The sequence below is a fragment of the Chiloscyllium plagiosum genome, chromosome 1, assembly GCF_004010195.1.
Source record: "Chiloscyllium plagiosum isolate BGI_BamShark_2017 chromosome 1, ASM401019v2, whole genome shotgun sequence".
NCBI lineage: Eukaryota > Metazoa > Chordata > Chondrichthyes > Orectolobiformes > Hemiscylliidae > Chiloscyllium > Chiloscyllium plagiosum.
This window is the reverse complement of record NC_057710.1, coordinates 2,488,533-2,510,093: the sequence shown is the minus strand read 5'-3', so window position 1 is coordinate 2,510,093 and position 21,561 is coordinate 2,488,533. Positions and strand designations below refer to the sequence as shown.

The following is a 21,561-nucleotide window of genomic DNA, read 5'->3' as shown; positions in this document are numbered from 1 at the left end:
GAATGTGCAAACTCCACACAGAGAGTCGCCTGAGGCGGGAATTGAACCCGGGTCTCAGGCGCTGTGAGGCAGCAGTGCTAACCACTGTGCCACCGTGCTGTTCCACATACAAACAGTTATCTGACTCCTTTTTGATATTTGAGTTAAATGCATTGTCTGAAGAGTGTAACTGATACTCATCTAATCATTCACCTGTGAAGAAAAGGGTAGCCAGAATATTTAATCTTTTGAACTAAAACTTTAATAAGAAATCCATTTATTATAAGTTTGCCTTTAACAAATTCAAGATGTGATTTACTTTTAAAAAGGAGCAAGGCATGCTCTCATTAAGTCTGTGATTGTGCGCCAACAGAATCTTTTCAATAGTGCTGGGAACTAAGGAACGTTCGGGCTCCTCCTGACTCCACGTTAAAATCACGGTTTCGAAGTGTACCCGTTTTCTCAGCAGCCACTAAAACTTCTCTGGACCATTCCTGCTGTCTGCTTTCAACAGGGCCTTAAAACAGACTTTAGGCCTCTCACTTATCCAAGCAGCCCAATGCCTATTTTAATTGACCACCAGGGCCACCTAAAAAGCCCTGAAAACAGTAGCAGTTATCCAAACACATGGGCAGAATGCTGATACATTTGTCATTGTTGTGTCTGTTTTACACACAGAAGACGTGGGCAATAAAGTTATTTTTTTTCTCCAATTAATATGCAGACATGCAGAGAAGTTTAATTTGAATTACTTCATGTATTAAAAGATTCATTCACAAAATAATCCCCTAGGCACAGCCCTAAACCATTACACAGGATGTCATTAGTGAGAGCATTAATATTGCTCTGCCATTATTAAAACTATCAGGGAAGACCAGCCAGTAAATGGATGACTACCTTGCCCTTTGCCAGTACTGTCATTATATTGCTCCCACAAGTAACCAGTTTGTACAAACTGCTTATACATATTTGATATGAGGTTAGTCCTCAGCTCTTGGTACAGTGTTGCTGCCATTTCTTGATATGGTCCATTTTGAGTGGAATAGAAATGCAGAGCCCGAACCACAAGGTAGTTCATATTAATCCAAATAGGTCCACGCCAGTAAGGTGGGTCATATTCAGTGTTGCGTTTCAAATAGAGAGGGTTAGATTTTGAAAGTGACCGTAAGCCGTAAGGGGTCCAGAGTTTCTCATCATCCTTGATATCATTTAAGATATGAAGTAGTTTTGGAGAATCAGGCTGCAGAATTTGAAGCAGGAATGGGAACAGACTGACATAACCAAAAGCATTAACATACTGAAGTTTTGGTTGTTTCCGAACAGAACGGATAAGTCTGGCAGGTTGGACATGCTGTCGTGGCTGGCCAGGTGGCACATAGATTTTCTCTCTCTCTAGAATAATGGACTGAGTATGATTTCCATAATCACTGAATGCTTTCAGATCCTCAGACCAATGCAATTCCTGGAGCAAAGAGTTATCACTCAACTTCTCGTACATGCCTTGATAGTCTTGATGGGGTTCTCCTAAAATTTTTGCAATATCTGTCATGATCTTTGATGCCAAAGTCATCCAGCAACGGAGGTCCACATGCCTTTCATCTTCAGATGGATGTGATGCCCGTGGGTAATCATCAAGTCCAGAGGTCAGTGTTTTTGGGTTGAGGAACAGGTTTGTGTCAGTATCACGACCTCGCCAACGATAGGTTGATGGCAAGGACCCAACTTGGGTTGAATTGTACCAATCATACCAAGTCCTCAAACGGGGGAAGAGTCTCTTTAGATAAGATTTATCTTCTTTAGTCAAATGTCCATTCAAATCTTCAATTAGCTTTTGTATTGTGAGGAAAAGTGTAGGAGGATTTGCATTTTCATTTCTCTGCACAATAAATTCTGCAGGCACTTTACTACGTGCCTCATTGTCCAGAATCTGCTCCCTTGGTATCCAACCTTCAACATTCATCAGATCTAACCAATGTCCAATCACCTCTCTACTAATAGATGGATTCCACTTACTGATTAAAAGTTGATGGAACCCTTCGTCCCAAAGAAATCCTCGGGGAAAGAATGAACGGGATGGGACAGCAGTGTACAGTGGGCCCTCCAGGTAAGGCAATGGGTACTCATTGTACATAGACTGAACATATGACTGACCATAAAAATATCCCATTCCACCAATTGTATTACTGAAAACTGCTTTAGCAAATTTAATTTGTTGAGGTGAAAAGCCTTTATCTGGCAATTTGAAAATGGTATTAAATTTTTCATCAAATGTTTGTTTCCACTTCTCCAGCTCATTTGTGAAGACTTCTCCAGCAAGATGATTGGATCGATCTGTGAAACTTTCAGACTCAAACAGGACTTCAACTTCAAAAGGAACCTGCACTGTCACTTGATGAACCAAGAAGTTGTCTTGCATAGTGTCCCCGCCTTGTTTTGAAGGTGGCCTGTAGCTATCCACACCAATGTAGTACCGCCTGGGAGAAGATGCTGTGTTGTACACAAAACGGCCATTCAAGCTGTTTTTCACAATGTCTGTCATCATCTCCAGACTTGGACAGTGCGCCCGCAAATAATTGTAACTGTCAAAAATGAAACAGAACAGGAAGGTAAACAGATAAATCAAGTTTCCAAAGCTGAAAGGTGGAATGTTCTGTAGTTTTCTGTGACAGTTAGATTTACTGAAGTTCTGTGATACTGCTATGGCAATGGATACACACCAGCAATACATGACAAAATATATCTGCAATACATTCTGCAGAAAGGTTTGATTTCTCCTCACTGAAACTAAAAGTGCTGCATAACTGTTGTTGTGTGCATTGATGCATTAGATTTTCCTCTTCAATGGAGAGGAGGGAAGGACACAGATTGGTGGAGGGAGGAAGAGGCAGGCATCAGGAGAAATTATAAGAAATAGCAACAGGACTAGTCTGTTCAGTCCTTTGAGCCTGCTCCATTATTTAATAGGATCATGGCTAGTCCAACATTCCTCATTTTCTTGCATTTCCCTACAACCCTTGATTTTCCTACTAATCAAGAATCTATCTTAAAAATGCACAAGGTCTCTCCCCCTACATGGAGGCTGTGTGACACAGAGTTCCAAAAACACTCGATCCTCAGAAGAAATCCTTCCCCATCATCAACTCTCATTCTTCTAAACTCCAATGAATAGAATCCCAACCTGTTTAACTTTCGCTCACAAGACAAAACCCCATATTCGGGATCATTCCAGTAAAGCTTCTTGGAGCGGATTTGAATGTCTTTCCTTAGGTAAGGGGACCCAAACTGCTCAGAGTATGCCAGATGTGCTCGCACCTGCATCTTGTACAGTTGCAGCCAGACTTCCTTCCTGAAATAAGGGCAAGCATTCCATTAGTTGAAACTTTATTGCTGGAACAGCACAGCAGGTCAGGCAGCATCCAGGGAACAGGAGATTCGACGTTTCGGGCACAGGCCCTTCTTCAGGAAGAAGGGCCTGTGCCCGAAACGTCGAATCTCCTGTTCCCTGGATGCTGCCTGACCTGCTGTGCTGTTCCAGCAATAAAGTTTCAACTTTGATCTCCAGCATCTGCAGACCTCACTTTCTCCTCAAGCATTCCATTAGCCCTGCTGATGCCTGCTGCACCTGTGTGCTAGCTTTCTGTACTTTGTATACTCCTACCCTCATACCCCTGTTTTGCAGTTTTCTGCAGTTTTATTTTCTATATTTAAACAATGTTCTGATCTTTTCTTGTCACTTGCAAAATAACAATTTCACATTTTCCCACAATATACTACATTTGCCAACATTTTGCCCACTGACTTAACTTGTCAAATCTCTGTAAACTGTTTGTATCTCTCTTGCAACTTGCCTTTCCACATATTTTTCTATCATCTTGAAAATTTAGCTTTGGTGCATTTACTTGCTTCTGCCACATCACTAATACATATTGTAAACAGTTGTAGTCCCAGCACTGATCCTGTAAAACTCATGGGTTGCCAACCTGAAAAACTCATGGGTTGCTATTCCCAATTGCTGTTTCTTGCAAGCTAATTCTCTGTGAAGGCTAATACACTGTTTCCAACATCGTGGATTCTGATGGCTTCACCTTTTGGGAGGTGAGGTATTTTTGTCAAGAGCCTTCTGGAAGTTCAAATACAATGCATCTACTGGCCCCCTATCCACTGTAAAGTCATAGACTCAGAGAGATGTACATCATGGAAACAGACCCTTCTGTCCAACCCGTCCATGCCGACCAGATATCCCAACCCAATCTAGTCCCACCTGCCAGCACCCGGCCCATATCCTGCCAAACCCTTCCTATTCATATACACATCACTGTACTTGAGACATCCTGAAAAAACTTGAATAAATTCATCAAACACTATTGCCCTTTGAGGAAACAATGCTGACTGTATTTGATTAGATTTGGATTTTCCAAATGTTCTATTACTTCCTTAATAGTGGATTTGAATACTTTTTCAATAATAGATGTTAGGCTAATCAACCTATAATTACTTGGTTTTATCGCCATCCCTTTTCAAATAGGTATGTCACAGTAGCGTTTCTTCAAGTTTCTGATACTTCTCATTGTGTCTGTAGCTAACTCTTTTAGGATCATAGGCTGCAAGTCATTAGGCCAGGGAATTTAACTGCTTTTAGACCCATTAGTTTGTTTAATATGGGGAATCGATGACCAAGTAGTATTATCACTAGACTATTAATCCAGAGACCGATATAAAGTCCTGGGGATCCAGGTTTAAATCTCACCACGGCAGATGGTCAAATATGAATTCAATAAAAATCTGGAACGGAGTCTGCTGATGACCATGAAACTGTTGCTGATTGTCAGAAAAACCCATCTGGTTCACTGGTATCCTTTTGGGATGGAATCTGCCATCCTTACCTGGTCTGTGACTCCAGACCCACAGAATGTGGTGCCTTTCAACTGTCCTCTGGGCAATTAAGAATTGGCAATAAATATGGCCTTAACAACCAGATCCACGTTCCATAAATGAATTTTTAAAACTTGCTTTAAAAACTACTTCTTTCAGGACAGTGATGATACTTAATACTCATGTATTATTTAATATTTATGGGATGTTCAAACAATCTTCGATTATAAAATTATATATAAAATATCTGTTCAACGCCTCTGCCATCTCAGTGTTCCCCAAAATCATCTCACCAGCTTAATTTTCTAAGGGCCTATGTTCACTTTGACCTCTCTATTTGTTTTTATATGTTTAAAGAAGCTCTTATTGTCAGTTGTTATATTCCTTGTTAAGATTGTTATATTCATTATATTCACTGTAGTTTATTTTATTATCTTGTTAATTCTCCTTTGCTGGATTTGGTGCTACCACTGATATTTACCTCCTTCTATGCTTTTTCTTTCAACATAATTATCTTAACTTCCTCAGTTAGCCATGGTTGGTTTATCCCTCTCTTAGAATCTGTCCTCCTTATCAGGATGTAATTTTGCTGAAAATCATGAATTACCTGCTTTAACCTATGTCACTGTTTGTTTACTATAATTCCTGCTAATATCTGTCTACCCAATTCACTTTAGCTAACTCTATCCTCATTTCATTGCAATTCCCTTAATTTAAATTAAATGCTGTTGATTTTACTCTCAAGTTTCTACTCTCAAACTGAATATTAAATTCTATCATGTTATGGTCAATACTTCCTAGGGAATCTTTTACTCCAAGGTCATTTATTAAACCTGCCTTGTTTACCTATTACTAGATCCAAGACAGCCTGCTCCCTAGCTGGCACTGTGACATATTATGCTAGGGAATTATTCTGAATGCACTCTGATGAATTCACTGTCCTGGCTACCCTTTCTAATTTGATTAACCAAATCAACACAACACAAAGATTAAAAACATTCAATTATTGCTGTATTCTTTTTATATAACCTGATTATTTGAGCCTTTCCCACAGAGTGGCTACTGTTTTGGGGTCTGTACACTCCTGTCAATGTCTTCTTTCCCTGGCTAACATTTTTTACCTCTGCCCAAAAGCGGGCACGGTGGCACAGTGGTTAGCACTGCTGCCTCACAGCGCCAGAGACCCGGGTTCAATTCCCGCCTGAGGCGACTGACTGTGTGGAGTTTGCACATTCTCCCCGTGTCTGCGTGGGTTTCCTCCGGGTGCTCCGGTTTCCTCCCACAGTCCAAAGATGTGCAGGTCAGGTGAATTGGCCATGCTAAATTGCCCATAGTGTTAGGTAAGGGGTAAATGTAAGGGTATGGGTGGGTTGCGCTTCGGCGGGTCGGTGTGAACTTGTTGGACCGAAGGGCCTGTTTCCACACTGTAAAGTAATCTAATCTAAAAAAAAAGCGATCCACATCATCTGAGCCTAGATCATCAGTCACAACTGTCCTCATTTCATCTCTTATTAACCATAAAACCACATCAACTTTTCCATTACTCCTCTCTCTCTCTGAAACGTCAAATATCTCTGAATGTTAAGTTCCCAGTTTTGATTTTCTTGTAACAATGTTTCTGCAATGGCTATGAGATCATATTCATATACCACAATGTATGTGTCTGAGAGGGAGGCAGTCAGCAGGAGACAATGTGAGCAATGCTGCGATTGGAAAGTGTGAATGAAAGGGGGAAAGCAAGAGAGGGAAAAAGTGAGTGAGAGAGAAAAAGAAAGGGGGTAAAATGTTACAAGAAGAAGAAAAGGAGTGAGAAAAAGGGTGGGGTGTGGTGCGTTGAGGTGGTGGTGATGTCACTGGACTAGTAATCCAGAACCTCAGGTAATGTTTTGGGGACATTGTTTTGAATCCCATTATCTCAGATGGTGAAATTTGCATTCAATTTTTAAAAATCTGGACTAAAGAGCAGGCCAAATGTCAACTGTGTCACACTGTCTATTATCTTATTTGTGAATACCCTGTAGGGAAGGAAACTGCTTTCCTTACACTGTCCGTTTCCATGTGCCTTCAGCAATGTGGTTGATTCTCAACTGCCCTCTAGGTAATTAGGGTGGTGCAGTAAATTCTGGCTAAGCCAGTGATGTGACCTTCTGTGAATGAATAAAACAAGAATGAATGAATGAAGCAAGAAAAAGTGAGAGAAAACCAAAATGAATTAAGAGGAAGAAAGTGGGAAAGGCCTCAATGACAAAGATTAGTGGTAAATCAGAGGATTGGGAAAGTTCCAGAAGTCAGCAAAACATGAGCAAAGTAAGAATATATATTGTGAAGCAGATACAATAAAGTTCTACATGGATATAGATAGGTTGAGTGAATGGTCAAAATATCTAGCAAATAGAGTATAATGTGAGAAAATGTGAAGTTGTTTATCTTTACAGGAAGAATTAAAAGAAAGTGTATTACTTCAGCAGAAAAAAACTGCAGAATTCAAGATATAAATTGGATAAAATTTAAGTCCAGCAGAGATCCCTGCAGATCACTGTTCCATCCTCCCAATCAGACAAAGACCTATGTATCCAGTCCAATGAAAGTTTTTCTGAAATTAAGGAATTTTGGAAAATTAATAACTGTTTGGTAGTACAGAACATAAATATTGCTAAAAGTTGATAAAATTATGAAGCTTTTCAACCTGCATTCATCACAACAGGACACTTATGATGCATTTAGGAAGGGAGCTCCAGAAATTTAACTCATCGACATTAGAAGAATGGCAATATATTTCCAAGTCAGGATGGTGTGCAGTTTATTGTGGTGTTCTCATTCCCTGCCCTTGTCTTTCTGGATGGTCCTGATCATAGGTTTGGAATGCATTCAAACAGATGAAAGACTCAACAGACAATCAATTTTTCAATGTATAATTTCAGTTACATCACACTGTAAATTTGTGCTATAAATTCTGTGTGTTAGGATTGAGCCCTCCACTACCACCTGATGAAGGAGCGATGCTCCAAAAGCTAGTGTGCTTTCCATTAAACCTGTTGGACTGTAACCTGGTGTTATGTGATTGTTAACTTCATAGGTTTGGAAGATATTAATTAATGAGCTTTGGTGAATTTCAAAAGTGCATCTTGTAAATAGTACATACTTCCGTAACTGAGTGTCGACGGTAGTGGTGGACAGAGAGTATGGATGTGGTGTCAATGAAGCGGGTTATTTTGGCTGAATGGTGTCAATTTTTTTTTAAAATTCACTCGTGGGATGTGGTGTCACTGGCTGGCCAACATTTATCACCCGTTCCTAGTTGCCTTCGAACTGAGTGGCTTGTTAGGCCATTTCTGAGGTCAGCTGAGACTCAACTGCAATGCTGTGGGTCTGGAGTCACATCTGGGACAGACCAGGTAAAGACGGCAGATTTCCTTTTCTGAAGGATGTTAGAGAACCAGATGGTTTTTTCTGACAATTGACAATAGTTTCATGGTCATCAGTAGATTCTTAATTCTAGATTATTATTGAATTCAAATTCTACCATCTTCCATGGTTGGGATTTGAATCCGGTTCCTGAGAACATTAGCTCAATTTCTACATTAATATCTAGCAATAATACCACTAGGCCATTGCCTCCCCATGCTCCCTTCGTCTGTGTGATTGTTCTAAGTTAGAACAAGAGCAGACTCCTGCAGGACCACAATTGTCACCTCTTCCTGCGCTGTACCTATTCCAAGATTCTGAGTAGTATGCAGTGTACAGCAAGCAGAGAGAATGAAGCAATGAAAAAGGTCCTCCAAAATCAAATTATGAAATACAAAAGCTTTTCATGTCTGCTAGATTCTGCCTATATAAATAAATGAACTGAAAAGACAATGAATGCAAATGCATATTTTAATTTAGGCCTTTGTGTCTCCCAAAAACCTTATTCGTTTTCCTTACAGCTATTACTCCAAAGCTGAATAAAGAACATGGGAATTTTCAATATGAACAATTTCTCCACAGTTACTCCTTCTGCATAACTCTTTTGTATAATTGTAAGATATCTGGCCAACATGTCCAAGGTTACTCCTCAACACACCAAGATATAAACAGACCATAAATCTAAATTGTAAAACAAAAGCTGCCTCAGCCTTTGATGTTTACACATCCTCACGTGGCAATACAATCATGTTGCAGATTCTGTGTAGTCAGTATCTCTAAGGATTTCATAAATGATCAGTAAGTACAAGTTTCTTGTTATATACCTGCACTGAAACACATATAACCATAAATAATGCATAATACCCCTACACACACTGTAGGTCTGAATGTATGTGAACACATCCCTTCATAAACTCTAGTTCTCTAATGCCTATATTATAAGATCATAACGATACAAAAGGAGACCACTTGACCAATCATGCCTATACCAGTTCTATTCTCTGATGCTAACCTCCTGCCTTTTCCTCATGCTCCTACACATCATGACGATCAAGACAAATCTAATGCCCTCCACGTATAGTGCATATATAGAGATCAAGCTAAAGGATATGTGAAAAAAAAACTTCTATATACACACTAACTCTGTAGATTTTACTGTGACAATATACACTATGTGTAAAATAATTCTAGTGAATGTACCAATCTATAACAGAGCTGTGAGTGAATGTCCATCTATATGTACAAAACATCTATAAGAATGCACATAGACCTATATATAAAATAGCTCTGCAACTAAGCATGACTTCAAACTTGTTTTTAAAACATAAATTTCCAGTTTGTTTGAGACAAAGAGCTAATCTTACCTGGCATACTTATAATTCCTAGATTTTAACGTAGTTGGTGCCAGGAAGGTAATTGTGAATTTGCCCAGTTCCTCTGATGAACCAGATACTGCCAGGAGTTTGCTTTTTTCCTCAATGTGTGGCTGAAGTATTCCTTCTCCATCACCAGCAACGTAAAACAGTAACGATATCACTGGGTTCTCTGGGATAGAACTCTATAATCAAAAACAGGTTGCCCATGAAAAACACATCACTGTCCTATCTTTACCAAGGATAAATAATAGATTTCGTGCAGAAGTAGAGAGTCCTGCCTCCTTGGAACATTTTCAAAAAGAGTTTAGAGAATGAGCAATACTGGTTAGGTCATCATTTTTTGCTCATCTATAACTTTTCTTCATTACAATAGCAGTGAGCTGCCTTCTTAAACCACTGCAGTCCATGTGGACTAAGTACACAAGTAAGTATAGGAGGTGGGACATCATATTGTGGTTGTACATGACATTGGCAAGGCCACGTTGGGAGTGCTGGTTGCCCTGCTATAGGAAGGATGTTATTAAACTAGAAAAGGTGCAGAAAACATTCACAAGGGTGTTGCCAGGCTGGAGAGCTTGAATTATAAGGAGAGGCTGGATAGGTGATGAGCTTCTTCCCTGGAGTGTAGGAGGCTGACAGGTGACCTTACAGATGTTTACAAAATCATGACAGGCATGGATAAGGTGAATAACTAACGTCTTTTTCCCAGGGTACAGAAGTCCAAATACTAGAAGGCACAGGTTTAAGATAAGTGGGGAAATAATTAAAAGGGACTTGAGGTGCATCTTTTTTACACAGAGCATGGTGCACATATGGAATGAACTGCTAGAGGAAGTGGTAGAGGTGGGCACAATTACAACATTTAAAAGACATTTAGACAGGTACGTGAATAGGGAAAGCTAAGAGGGATATCGGTCAAAAGCAGGCAGATGGGACTTTTTTTAAGATTAGATTCCCTACAGCATGGAAACAGGTCATTTGGCCCAACAAACCCACACTGACCCTCCGAAGAGTAATCTACCCAGATCCATTTCCTTCTAACTAATGCATCGAACACTATGGGCAATTTAGCATGGCCAATTCACCCTGACCTGCACATTCTTTGTGACTGTGGGAGGAAATCGGAGCACCCGGAGGAAACCCACGCAGACACGGGGAGAATATGCAAACTCCACACAGACAGTTGGCAGAGGCTGGAATTGAACCAGAGGCTGGGTCCCGGGCACTGTGAGGCAGCAGTGCTAACCACTGAGCCACCGTGCCGTTCCAAATTTTCATTTGGGAAATATGGTTGGCACGGACAAGTTGGACTGTAGGGTCTGTTTCTGTGCTGTATGTCTCTGTAATGCTTCTAGGAAGGGAGTTCCAGCATTTCGATCCAGTGACACTGAAAAAAAGGCAATACGAAAACCTCAATGAGTTAATCCCAGGATATCCACCTCCAAATTTATGTTAAATGAAGTTTCAAGAGTGCTGAGGAGGCTCCTACGTAACTCAATTTGTTTACACACTGTCAAGCTGTGCAAAATGAAAACAGTTAAACAATAAATTTACAAAAAAAAGTCACTAATTTGTTCATAAACCTGTTTGCCAAACTTTTCCAATATCTTGTGTTTCATAACGGTTAAGTCACTTGATGGTGAATTCTGCCACTTTTTTTGCAAAACACAAAAGTACCCATTTACCATTACCTTCTGTTTCTTATCACACATCCAATTTTGCAACAATTTTGCTCCTAATCCTTTTTTACCTTGACCTATAACTTTTGCACTGTATCCAAGGCATTCCCGAAATTAATTTATAACACGTCAATGTTACCCTCATCATTCCTTTCTGTTACCTCTTCAGAAGACAGGAACAAACTAGATAAACACCATTCCCCCTTTAGAAATTTAGGCTGAGTCTTTCTCACCTACTCATCTGCCAAACAAAATCCAGGAACACTTACACTTCCAGTATCCCTGTCAAGATTTCGGCAAGTCTCTGATTATAATTGCGCTATACTGCTGGCATTTCTGTCATTTCCTTGCAGACTTGTTCCTCTAGGTCCTTTCTGTTAGCTGGTGGTCTGTGGACCACACTGAATATTGCAGTCAACTGTTTTGTGTCGCTGTGGCCAAATTGACTCCATCCTTGAATCCTCCCTACCGTTCTCAAAACAAAACTTTTAACTGTACTTAGGTATATGTAACTTCAATGACCAAAATCAAAATTATGTAGCAACCTCAGAGATTCATGCATATATAATGAAGCATCAAATTTCAGTCCAAATAATAGGGCCTGATGATCATATAACCATTGGAAACATATTTTCAAAAAATAATATTGACATACCTGTGGTTTAGCAGTAATTCGCCACGTCCAGTCTCCACCATGCTGTCCACCAAGACGTTTCACAAACTCAGTTGTTAAAATGAAATCATTGTCTTTAATTTCCTGTATGCCAAAGTTGATTCCATCATGCATGAGCCAGCCATAGCCAGGTAACCGATCACCTTGCTCACATGTATGACGCAAATTCACCTCAGCTTTGAACTGCTGGAGCCACATCAAGCCTAAATTTCAGAATAAATTCAAAATAAATCGATTGATCAATAATGCTGCAACAAAATATGAGATTGAGCGTTATGTTAATCATATCCAGAAAACACCAGAATATAATAAAGCCATTCATTATCAGACAGCGAAGGGTAGAAGTAGAACTCATCTTTCCACACTTTCATCAAGTTTTTAATCATATAGATACACATTCTCAACATGCACCTCCTGTTATGATCCTAGTTGTGAGAATAAGCCAGATACCTGTCAGGATTTGATTTACAAGACCATGATCACTTGAAGGATATGATATGGAGTCATAGAATCATACAGCATGGAAATGAATCCTTCGGTCCAACCAGTCCACGCTGACCATGTTACCAAATTGATTTGGTCCCATCTGCCTGCACTTAGCCTACATTCCTCCAAATCTTCCTATTCATGTACTTACCCAAATGTTTTTTAAAAGCAACCACCACTTAATCTGTAAGCTCATTCCATACATGAACCACTGTACAAAAAAAAAGTTGCCCTTCAGGCCTTAGGAGGCAGTAACCATAATGTGATAGAATTCACTCTGCAACTTGACAGGGAGACGCTGGAATCAGATGAAACTGTATTATAATTGAATAAAAGTAACTACAGAGGCATGAGAAAGAAGCTGGCCAGAACTGACAGGGAGAGGAACCTAGCAGGAAAGACAGTGGAACAGCAATGGCAGGAGTTTCTGGGAATACAGAGGAACCTGGATTATCTGAAATTTGGATTATCCAGCAAGATCGCAAGGTCCCAATGCTTGGCCAAACTGTGTTATCTGGCATTCAATTATCCAAACAAAATATTCCCCACCCATGAGGTTCCTCTATAATTCAGGAGACACAGCAGAAATTCATCTGCTGGAAAAAGAAGCATACTAAAGGGAGGGTGAGGCAAACATGGCTGACAAACGGAAGGCAGGGACAGCATAAAAGCGACAGAGAAAGTAGATGAAGTAAAAGGCAGTGAAACACCAGGGAACTGGGAGTCCTACAAAGATCAAAGGACAACTAAAAACAAAGAAGGAGGGAAGATTAAATCTGAGGATAAGCAAGTCAGTAACATTAAAGAAGATGGCAAGAGTTTATTTACATATATAAAAGGGTGAAAAAGAGGCAAAAAAGGACATTGGGCCGCTGAAAAATGACACTTGGAGTAGCAATGGGGAACAAAGAAATGGTGGAGGAACTGAACAAGTACTTTGCACCAGTCTTCATGGTAGACATGAGTAACAACCCAAAAATTCAACAGAGTCAGGGAGCAGAAGTGAGTGCAGGAGTCATCACCAAGAAGGTGCTAGAAAGACTGAAGGGTCAAAGGTGGATAAATAAACTGAACCAGATGGATTACATCCCAGAGTTCTGAAGGAGATAGCTGAAGAGATAGTGGAGGTGTTAGTGGTGATGTTTCAGGAATCATATGAGTCAGGGAGGGTCCCGGGGACTGGAAAATCGCTAATGAACCTCCCCCTCGGTTTAGGAAGGGAGTGAGGCAAAAGATGGCAAATTACAGGTCAATAAGCTGACCTTGGCCATTGGTAAGATGTTTGCAAAGTTTGTAGCTCAGGTTGAGGTTTAGGGTGTAGGTTTGCTCGCTGAGCTGTAGGTTTGATATCCAGACGTTTCATTACCTGGCTAGGTAACATCATCAGTGGCGACCTCCAAGTGAAGCGAAGCTGTTGTCTCCTGCTTTCTATTTATATCTTTCTCCTGGATGGGGTTCCTGGGGTTTGTGGTAATGTCATTTCCTGTTCGTTTTCTGAGGGGTTGATAGATGGTATCTAGATCTGTGTGGTTGTTTATGGCGTTGTGGTTGGAGTGCCAGGTCTCTAGGAATTCTCTGGCATGTCTTTGCTTAGCCTGTCCCAGGATAGATGTGTTGTCCCAGTCGACTTGGTGGTTTTTTTGTCATCCATGTGTAGGGCTACGAGGGAGAGAGGGTCGTGTCTTTTTGTGGTTAGCTGGTGTTCGTGTATCCTGGTGGCTAACTTTCTTCCTGTTTGCCCTACGTAGTGTTTGTGGCAGTCCTTGCATGGAACTTTGTAGGTGAAGTTGGTTTTGTCCATGGGTTGTACTGGGTCTTTTAAGTTTGTTAGTTTTTGTTTGAGAGTGTTGGTGGGTTTGTGTGCTACTAGGATTCCAAGGGGTCTCAGTGGTCTGGCTGTCATTTCTGAAACGTCTTTAGTTAAAGGCAGTCACCATGGCTTTGTGAGGGGCAGGTCATGCCTCACAAATCTGACTGAGTTCTTTGAGGAGGTGTCAAGACGGGTTGTCGAAGGTCGAGCAGTGGATGTGGTGTATATGGATTTCAGCAAGGCATTTGATAGGGTTCCCCATGGTCTGCAAAGTGATGCATTTTGGAAGGTCGTACTCGAATGCTGAATATAGGATTAAAGACAGGATTATTGGCAGTGTGGAGGAACAGAGGAATCTGGATGTACAAGTACATAGATCCCTCAAAGTTACCTCCCAAGTGGATAGGGTTGTTAAGAAAGCATATAGTGTTTTGGCTTTCACTAACAGGGATATCGAGTTTAAGAGCCACAAGGTTTTGCTGCAGCTCTACAAGTCCCTGGTGAGACCACACTTGGAATATTGTGTCCAGTTCTGGTCGCCCTACGATAGGAAAGATACAGAGGCTTTGGCGAGGGTTTACCAGGATGCTGCTTGGACTGGAGGGCTTGCCTTATGAAGAAAGGTTGAATAAGCTCGGACCTTTGTCTCTGGAGAGAAGGAGGAAGAGAGGAGACCTGATCGAAGTATACAAGATAATGAGAGGAATAGATAGAGTCAATAGCCAGAGACTTTTCCCCAGGGCAGGATTGACTGGTACGAGAAGTCATAGTTTGAAGATATTAGGAGGAAGGTATAAAGGAGATATCAGAGGTAGGTTCTTTACTCAGAGAGTTGGGAGTGCATGGAATGCGTTGCCAGCTGTGGTGGTGGAAGCAGAGTCATTGGGAACATTTAAGCAACTGCTGGACATACACATGGATAGCAGTGAGTTGAGGGTGCGTAGGTTAAGTTATTATATTTTACATTAGGATTAACCCTCGGCACAACATCGTGGGCCAAAGGGCCTGTTCTGTGCTGTACTTTTCTATGTTCTACGGATAGAAGCATGGCTGTCTATCAGTCAGCAGAGAGTAGGGATAAAAGGGTCCTTCGCAGAATAGCACCTGCTAACTAGTGGAGTTCCACAAGGCTCAGTGTTGGGACCACAACTTTTCACTTTATATATTAATCATCTGGATGAAAGAACGGAGGGCATTTTGGCTAGGTTTGGAGATGCTACAAAAATAGGCAGAGGGACAGGTAGTATTGAGGAGGCAGGGAAGCTGCAGAAGAATTTGGACAGGTTAGGAGAGTGAATGAAGAAGTAGCAGATGGAGTACAATGTGGAAAAGCGTGAGGTCATACGCTTGGGTAGGGAGAAAAGAGGCATAAACTATTTTTTAAATAGGGAGAAAATTCAGAAATCTAAAAGTGCAAAGATATGTCCCATCGTCCACAAACCAGGCACCCCCGTCTTCAGACCCATAATTTCACTCCCAGGAACACTGACATATGGATTAGCTAAACTACTGCATCAAAGACTAAAACAGCTAGTGGACAACTCAACCCTCTCCATCCAAGAATTCCTCAGTATCATCAATGACACTAAAATAATCGAGGACGAGATTTTAGCCTCCTTCGATGTGACTGCTCTGTTCACCTTCATGGAGATCCTCTAGCTAAGGAAACACTAGCCTCACTATTCAAAGGACCATGAATGCAGGCAACTTACAACACCAACACCATCAGCCAAGAAATCACCCTCAAACTGCTAGATCTGTGCCTTATGATCCACTTCATCTTCAATGGCCAGATATGCAGAAATATCAATGGAACAGCCACCGATATCGAGACTAAAAGCAGAAGCTGTCATGCAAAGCCTAGAACAGGGGGAGAAATGTATACAGAATACAGAAAGGTCTGGATAAAGTGGACGTTGGGAAGATGTTTCCAATGGTAGGAGAGATTAGTACCTGACAGCACAGCCTTAGATTAAAGGGAAGACCCTTTAGAATAGAGACGAGGTGAAACTTCTTCAGCTAGAGTGGTGAATTTATGGAATTCATTGCCACAGAAGGCTATGGAGGCGAGGTTGAGTACAGTTAAGATACATTCTTGATTGTTAAGGGGTCAAAGGTTGCAGGGAGAAGGCAGGAGAATGGGGTTGAGAAACTCACCAGCCATGATTGAATGGTGGAGCAGACTTGATGGGCTGAATGGCCTAATTTCTATTCCTACATCTTATGGTCTTAAATCTTTGTCCTCTCACCTTAAAAATATGTCCCCTAGATTTTAACTCCCCCCACCCGAGGGTAAGGACCTTTGCTATTCACCTTATCTATGTCTCTCACAATTTCATGAGTCTCTAAAAAGTCACCCCTCAACCTCTTACATTCCAGTGAAAAAATTCTCAGTCTATTTTAAGAACTCAAACCACCATTCACAGCAACATCTTGGTAAATCTTTTCTGAACCTTCTCCAATTAAATAATATCCTTCCCATAACAGGGCAACCAGAACTCCACACTCTTTCAGAAGAGGCCTCACCAACGCCCTGTACATGACATCCCAAATGCTATACTCAAAAATCTAAGCAATGAAGGCACATCTCCTGAATGCCTTCTTAACCTGTCTACCTGTGACTCAAAGTTCAAGGTCTCTGTTCTATAACACTAGCCAGGGCTCTACTTTTAATTGTATAGTGCTGCCCTTATTTGTTTTACCAAAATGCAATACCTCACATTTATCCAAATTAAACGTCATCTGCCACTACTCAGCCCATTGATCTAGTTAATCAAGATCTCTTTGTAATCTTAGATAACCTTCTTCACTTGCCACAATTCTAATAATTTTGGTGTAATCTATAAACTTACTAACCATGCCTCCTAAATTCTCAACCAAATCATTGACATTAAGTGACTCAACTAAAGTTGGCCCAGTACCAATCCCTGTGGAATACCACTGGTCACAGGTCTCTAGTCTGAAACATAGTCCTCCATCTGCACCCTCTGACTCTTGCCCTAAAGTCAATTATCTATCCAATTGGCAAGCTCTCCCCGAATCCCGCGTGATCTAACGTGACTAAGTAGCATACCAAGTAGAACTTTCTCAAAGGCTTTATACTGAAGAACAAAGTGTACTGAGATTTAATGACATTTAAATTTGGATTTTTAAATCTTACATTAAGTGCACATGGATTTGAAGAAAAACGTTGTTTTCAGTTCTGGGTGGATCAACAGGAGCCTTTGGATGAAGGTAGATGGAAAAGCAGTGGCTTCTGGGAAAGTGAGAAGATAGTAAAAATAGATTACCTTGGAGTAAGTAGTCTAGTAATGGTTTTAGACTACTACTGTGTTTTTAAAATTTTAAAAGGAGTATTATGTGTAAATACATCAGTCTTCTAACTAATCTTCATTTCTTCTGCTTAATTTTTTGTTTGTCATTTTTATAAATGACCTGGAGGAGGGGCTAGAAGGTTGGGTGAGCAAGTTTGCGGATGATACGAAAGTCGGTGGAGTTGTAGACAGTGAGGAAGGATGTGGCAGGTTACAGCGGGATATAGATAAGCTGCAGAACTGGGCAGAAAGGTGGCAAGCGGAGTTTAATGTGGGTAGGTGTGAGGTGATTCACTTTGGTAAGAGTAACAAAAAGATGGGGTACTGGGCTAACGGTCGGATACTTGGTAGTGTAGATGAGCAGAGGGATCTTGGTGTCCATATACACAAATCTTTGAATGTTGCCACCCAGGTAAATAGTGCGGTAAAGAAGGCATATGGCGTACTGGCTTTAATTGGTAGAGGAATTGAGTTCCAGACCACAGCATGTCAGGCAGCATCAGGAGATGGAGAAGTCAACTTTTTGGGTATAATGTTCAGGACTGAGGTGGGTGTGAGGGAAGCTTCAGATGATCTTTTTCCACGTATGGAGTCAGCTATTACGAGGGGGCATAGCTTTAAATTAAAGGGTGGTAGGTATAGGACAGATGTTAGGGGTAGGTTCTTTACTCAGCGAGTCGTGAGTTCATGGAATGCCCTGCCAGTAGCAGTGGTGGACTCTCCCTCTTTATGGGCATTTAAACGGACATTGGATAGGCATATGGAGGATAGTGGGCTAGTGTAGGTTAGTTGCAACATCGAGGGTCAAAGGGCCTGTACTGCGCTGTATTTTTCTATGTTCTATGTTAATGACATTAATTTAAGATCAAATCAAGCATTCGTATTTACATAGACAGTGATGATCCTGTGGATTTCTCGGTCACAGAAAACAGATAAGGCCTAAATATTGAATGTTTTCAAGCAGTTAGATATAGTTCTTAGGGCTAAACAGATCAAGGGTACAAGGAAAAGAAGAGGGAACAGGATACTGAATTGGGTGATCAGCCCAGATTATATTGAACGGCAGAGTAGGATCAAAGAGCAGAATGAACTACTCTTGTACTCCTGTATCTGTTTTGATCTCCAAGATAGTGTTCCTGTCACGAAGCCAGGCTGAAGTCCCAGCTGGTTGAAAGATGAGTGGGCCGAGAACACTACCCTGCAGAGATATCCTGGAGCTGATATCACTGACATCCAACAACTACAACCACCTTACTAAGTGTCAGGCATGAAGCAAGGCTGTAATGAGGTCAGGTGGTGAGTGGCCCTGGTGGAACCGAAAACAGGATATTGCCGAGCAGGCCCTGCTTGCCAGCACTGTTGATGACTCTAAGTGATGGATGGTGTCAAAGATTCACACAGCATGTAAACGGATCCACTGGTCCAACGTGTCTGCATCAACCAGGCATTCCAATCTGACCTCGTCCCATTTGCCAGCCTTTGACCCATACCTCCCTAAACCTTTCCTATTCATATAACTGTTCAGATGCCTTTTAAATCTTGCAATTATATTCACCTCCCTTTCTTTCTCTGGCAACTCGTACCATACACACACCACCCTCTGCATAAAAGTTTACTCCTCTGGTTCTTTTTAAATGTTTCCCCTCTCACCTTAAATCAATGCCCTTTAGTTTTAATAATGATGGAGCAGTGTTGGCCTGGTTGGATGTTGTTTGGGCAATACCTGGGAAATTATTCACATTGTTGGGTCAATGTCAATGTTGTAGCTGACTGGAACGGCTTGGCGAGAGGCATGTCAAGTCTGGAGCATAAAACTTCAGTACTATTGCCAGAATGTTGTCAGAGCCTATAGCCTTTGCAGTATCCAGTGCCTGCAACAGTTTCTTGATATCAAGTGGAGTGAATCAAACTGGCTGAAGTTTGGTATCTGTGATGTTGGGGACCACTGGAGGAGACCAGGATGGATCATCCACTTGGCACTCCTGGATGAAGATTGCTGCAAATGCTTCAAAGGAAATCTGTATGTTATAATGAAATCACCTCTTACTCTTCTAAATTCCAGTTAGTAGAATCCCAATCTGTTGGCATTTCATTACAAAGCAATTCTTCCAGACTGGGGATCATCCTAATCAACCTTTGCTGAGCTGCCTCTACCGAAACGATATCTTTCCCGAAATGTTACTCCAGATATGGTCTCACCAACAGTACAGTTGCAGTAAAACTTCCCCCTACTTATGGGAGACCGTGAGGTCTGCAGATACCGGAGATCAGAGTTGAGTGTGTGTTGCTGGAAAAGCACACCAGGTCAGGCAACATCCAAGGAGCAGGAAAATCAACGTTTCGGGCTGGAGCCCTTCATCAGGGCTCCTGCTCCTCGGATGCTACCTGACCTGATGTGCTCTTCCAGCAACACACTGTCAACTTCCCCCTACTTATACCCCAACCCTTTTGAAATAAGTGCCAATGTTCCATCCCATGCACCTTCCTAATAACCTTCTGCATCTGGCTGTTAGCTTTCTGTGTTTCATGCACAAGACCCCAAGTCCCTTTGTGTTGCAGCTTCCTGCAGATTTTCCTCTATTTAAAACAAACATACAAGTTGGAAAAATCAGATTAACAGTCGTAGCCTGGATGAGGAGTTCACTGAATGCTTTCAAGATATTCTAAGCGCAGAACATTCTGGAAGTCACCACAGAGCAGGTCATATTCAACTTGGTGTTGTGTGACGTGAGAAGATGAATTAATAACATCATAGTTAAGACATATCCAGGTATCAATGAGTGCAATATGACTTGATTAAACGTCTACTTTGAAAGGGAGAAGAGTGAGTCTAAGACTAGTAATTAAAATCTAAATGAGGCTAGCTGAAGAGGAAGAGGCAGATTACAGGAAATTATAGGCCAGTTAGCTTGATGTCTATTGTGCGGAAAATGTCAGAATTGAACATTAAAGATATTATAGTAACATGTCTAGAAAACCTTAAGGTAACTGGGAAGGGTGAGCATGGGTTTTGTCCGGGGTAACCTGAATTATGGTTTATCTAACTTTTTGGAGTTCTTTAAAGTAGTAACATGCGCGGTGGATAAAGGTAAGCCTGCAGAAATAAGATCAAAGAAAATTACAGCACAGAAACAGGCCCTTTGGTTTTCCAAGCCTGCGCCTATCCAGATTCTCTATTTAACCTGTCGTCTGTTTTCTAAGGATGTGTATCCCTTTGCTCCCTGTCCATTCATGTATCTGTTGAGATACATCTTAAATGACACTATCGTACCCACCTCTACCACCTCCGCTGGCAATGGGTTTCAGGCACCCACCACCCTCTACGTAAAGAACTTTTCCCCTCTCACCTTAAGCTCGTGACCGCCTAGTAATTGAGTTCCCAACTCTGGGAAAAAGCTTCTTTTTATCCACCCTGTCTATACTGCTCATGATTTTGTAGATGTCCATCAGCACCCCCCTCAACCTCCTTTTATCTCATCTAATCAACCTCTACTCGCAGCTAATGCCCTCCACACCAGGCAACATCCTGGTGAACCTCCTCTGCACCCTCTCCAAAGCATCCACATCCTTTTGGTAATGTGCCACAGTATTCTAAATGTGGCCAAAGCAAAGTCTTATACAACTGTAACATGACCTGCCAACTCTTGTACTCAATATTCCATCTGATGAAAGAAAGCATGCCGTATGCCTTCTTGACCCCTCGATTGACCTGCGTTGCCACCTTCAGGGAACAATGGACCCGAACTTCCAGATCTCTCTGTACATTAATTTTCCCCAGGACTTTTCCATTTACAGTATAGTCGCTCTGGAATTGGATCTTCCAAAATGCATCACCTCACATTCGCCTGGAGTGAACTCCATCTGCCATTTCTCTGCCCAACTCTCCAATCTATCTCTCTATATCCTGCTGCATTCTCTGACAGTCCCCTTCACTATCTGCTACTCCACCGATCTTTGTGTCATCTGC

The 21,561-nt window shown here is 41.4% G+C and overlaps 1 protein-coding gene across 1 annotated transcript in view; it reads right to left on the bottom strand.

The window, feature by feature from the left end:
* Positions 1 to 692: 692 nt before the first annotated feature.
* The window catches only part of mogs (mannosyl-oligosaccharide glucosidase), a 46,302-nt gene continuing 25,433 nt past the window's right edge, over positions 693 to 21,561 (bottom strand). The window contains exons 3-5 of the mRNA XM_043684977.1: positions 11,967 to 12,187; positions 9,621 to 9,814; positions 693 to 2,558 (exon numbers count right to left, since the gene is read on the bottom strand). Coding sequence (XP_043540912.1) covers positions 815 to 2,558; positions 9,621 to 9,814; positions 11,967 to 12,187 — 2,159 coding nt within the window. The 3' untranslated portion in view covers positions 693 to 814. The remainder of the gene's footprint in view (positions 2,559 to 9,620; positions 9,815 to 11,966; positions 12,188 to 21,561) is intronic.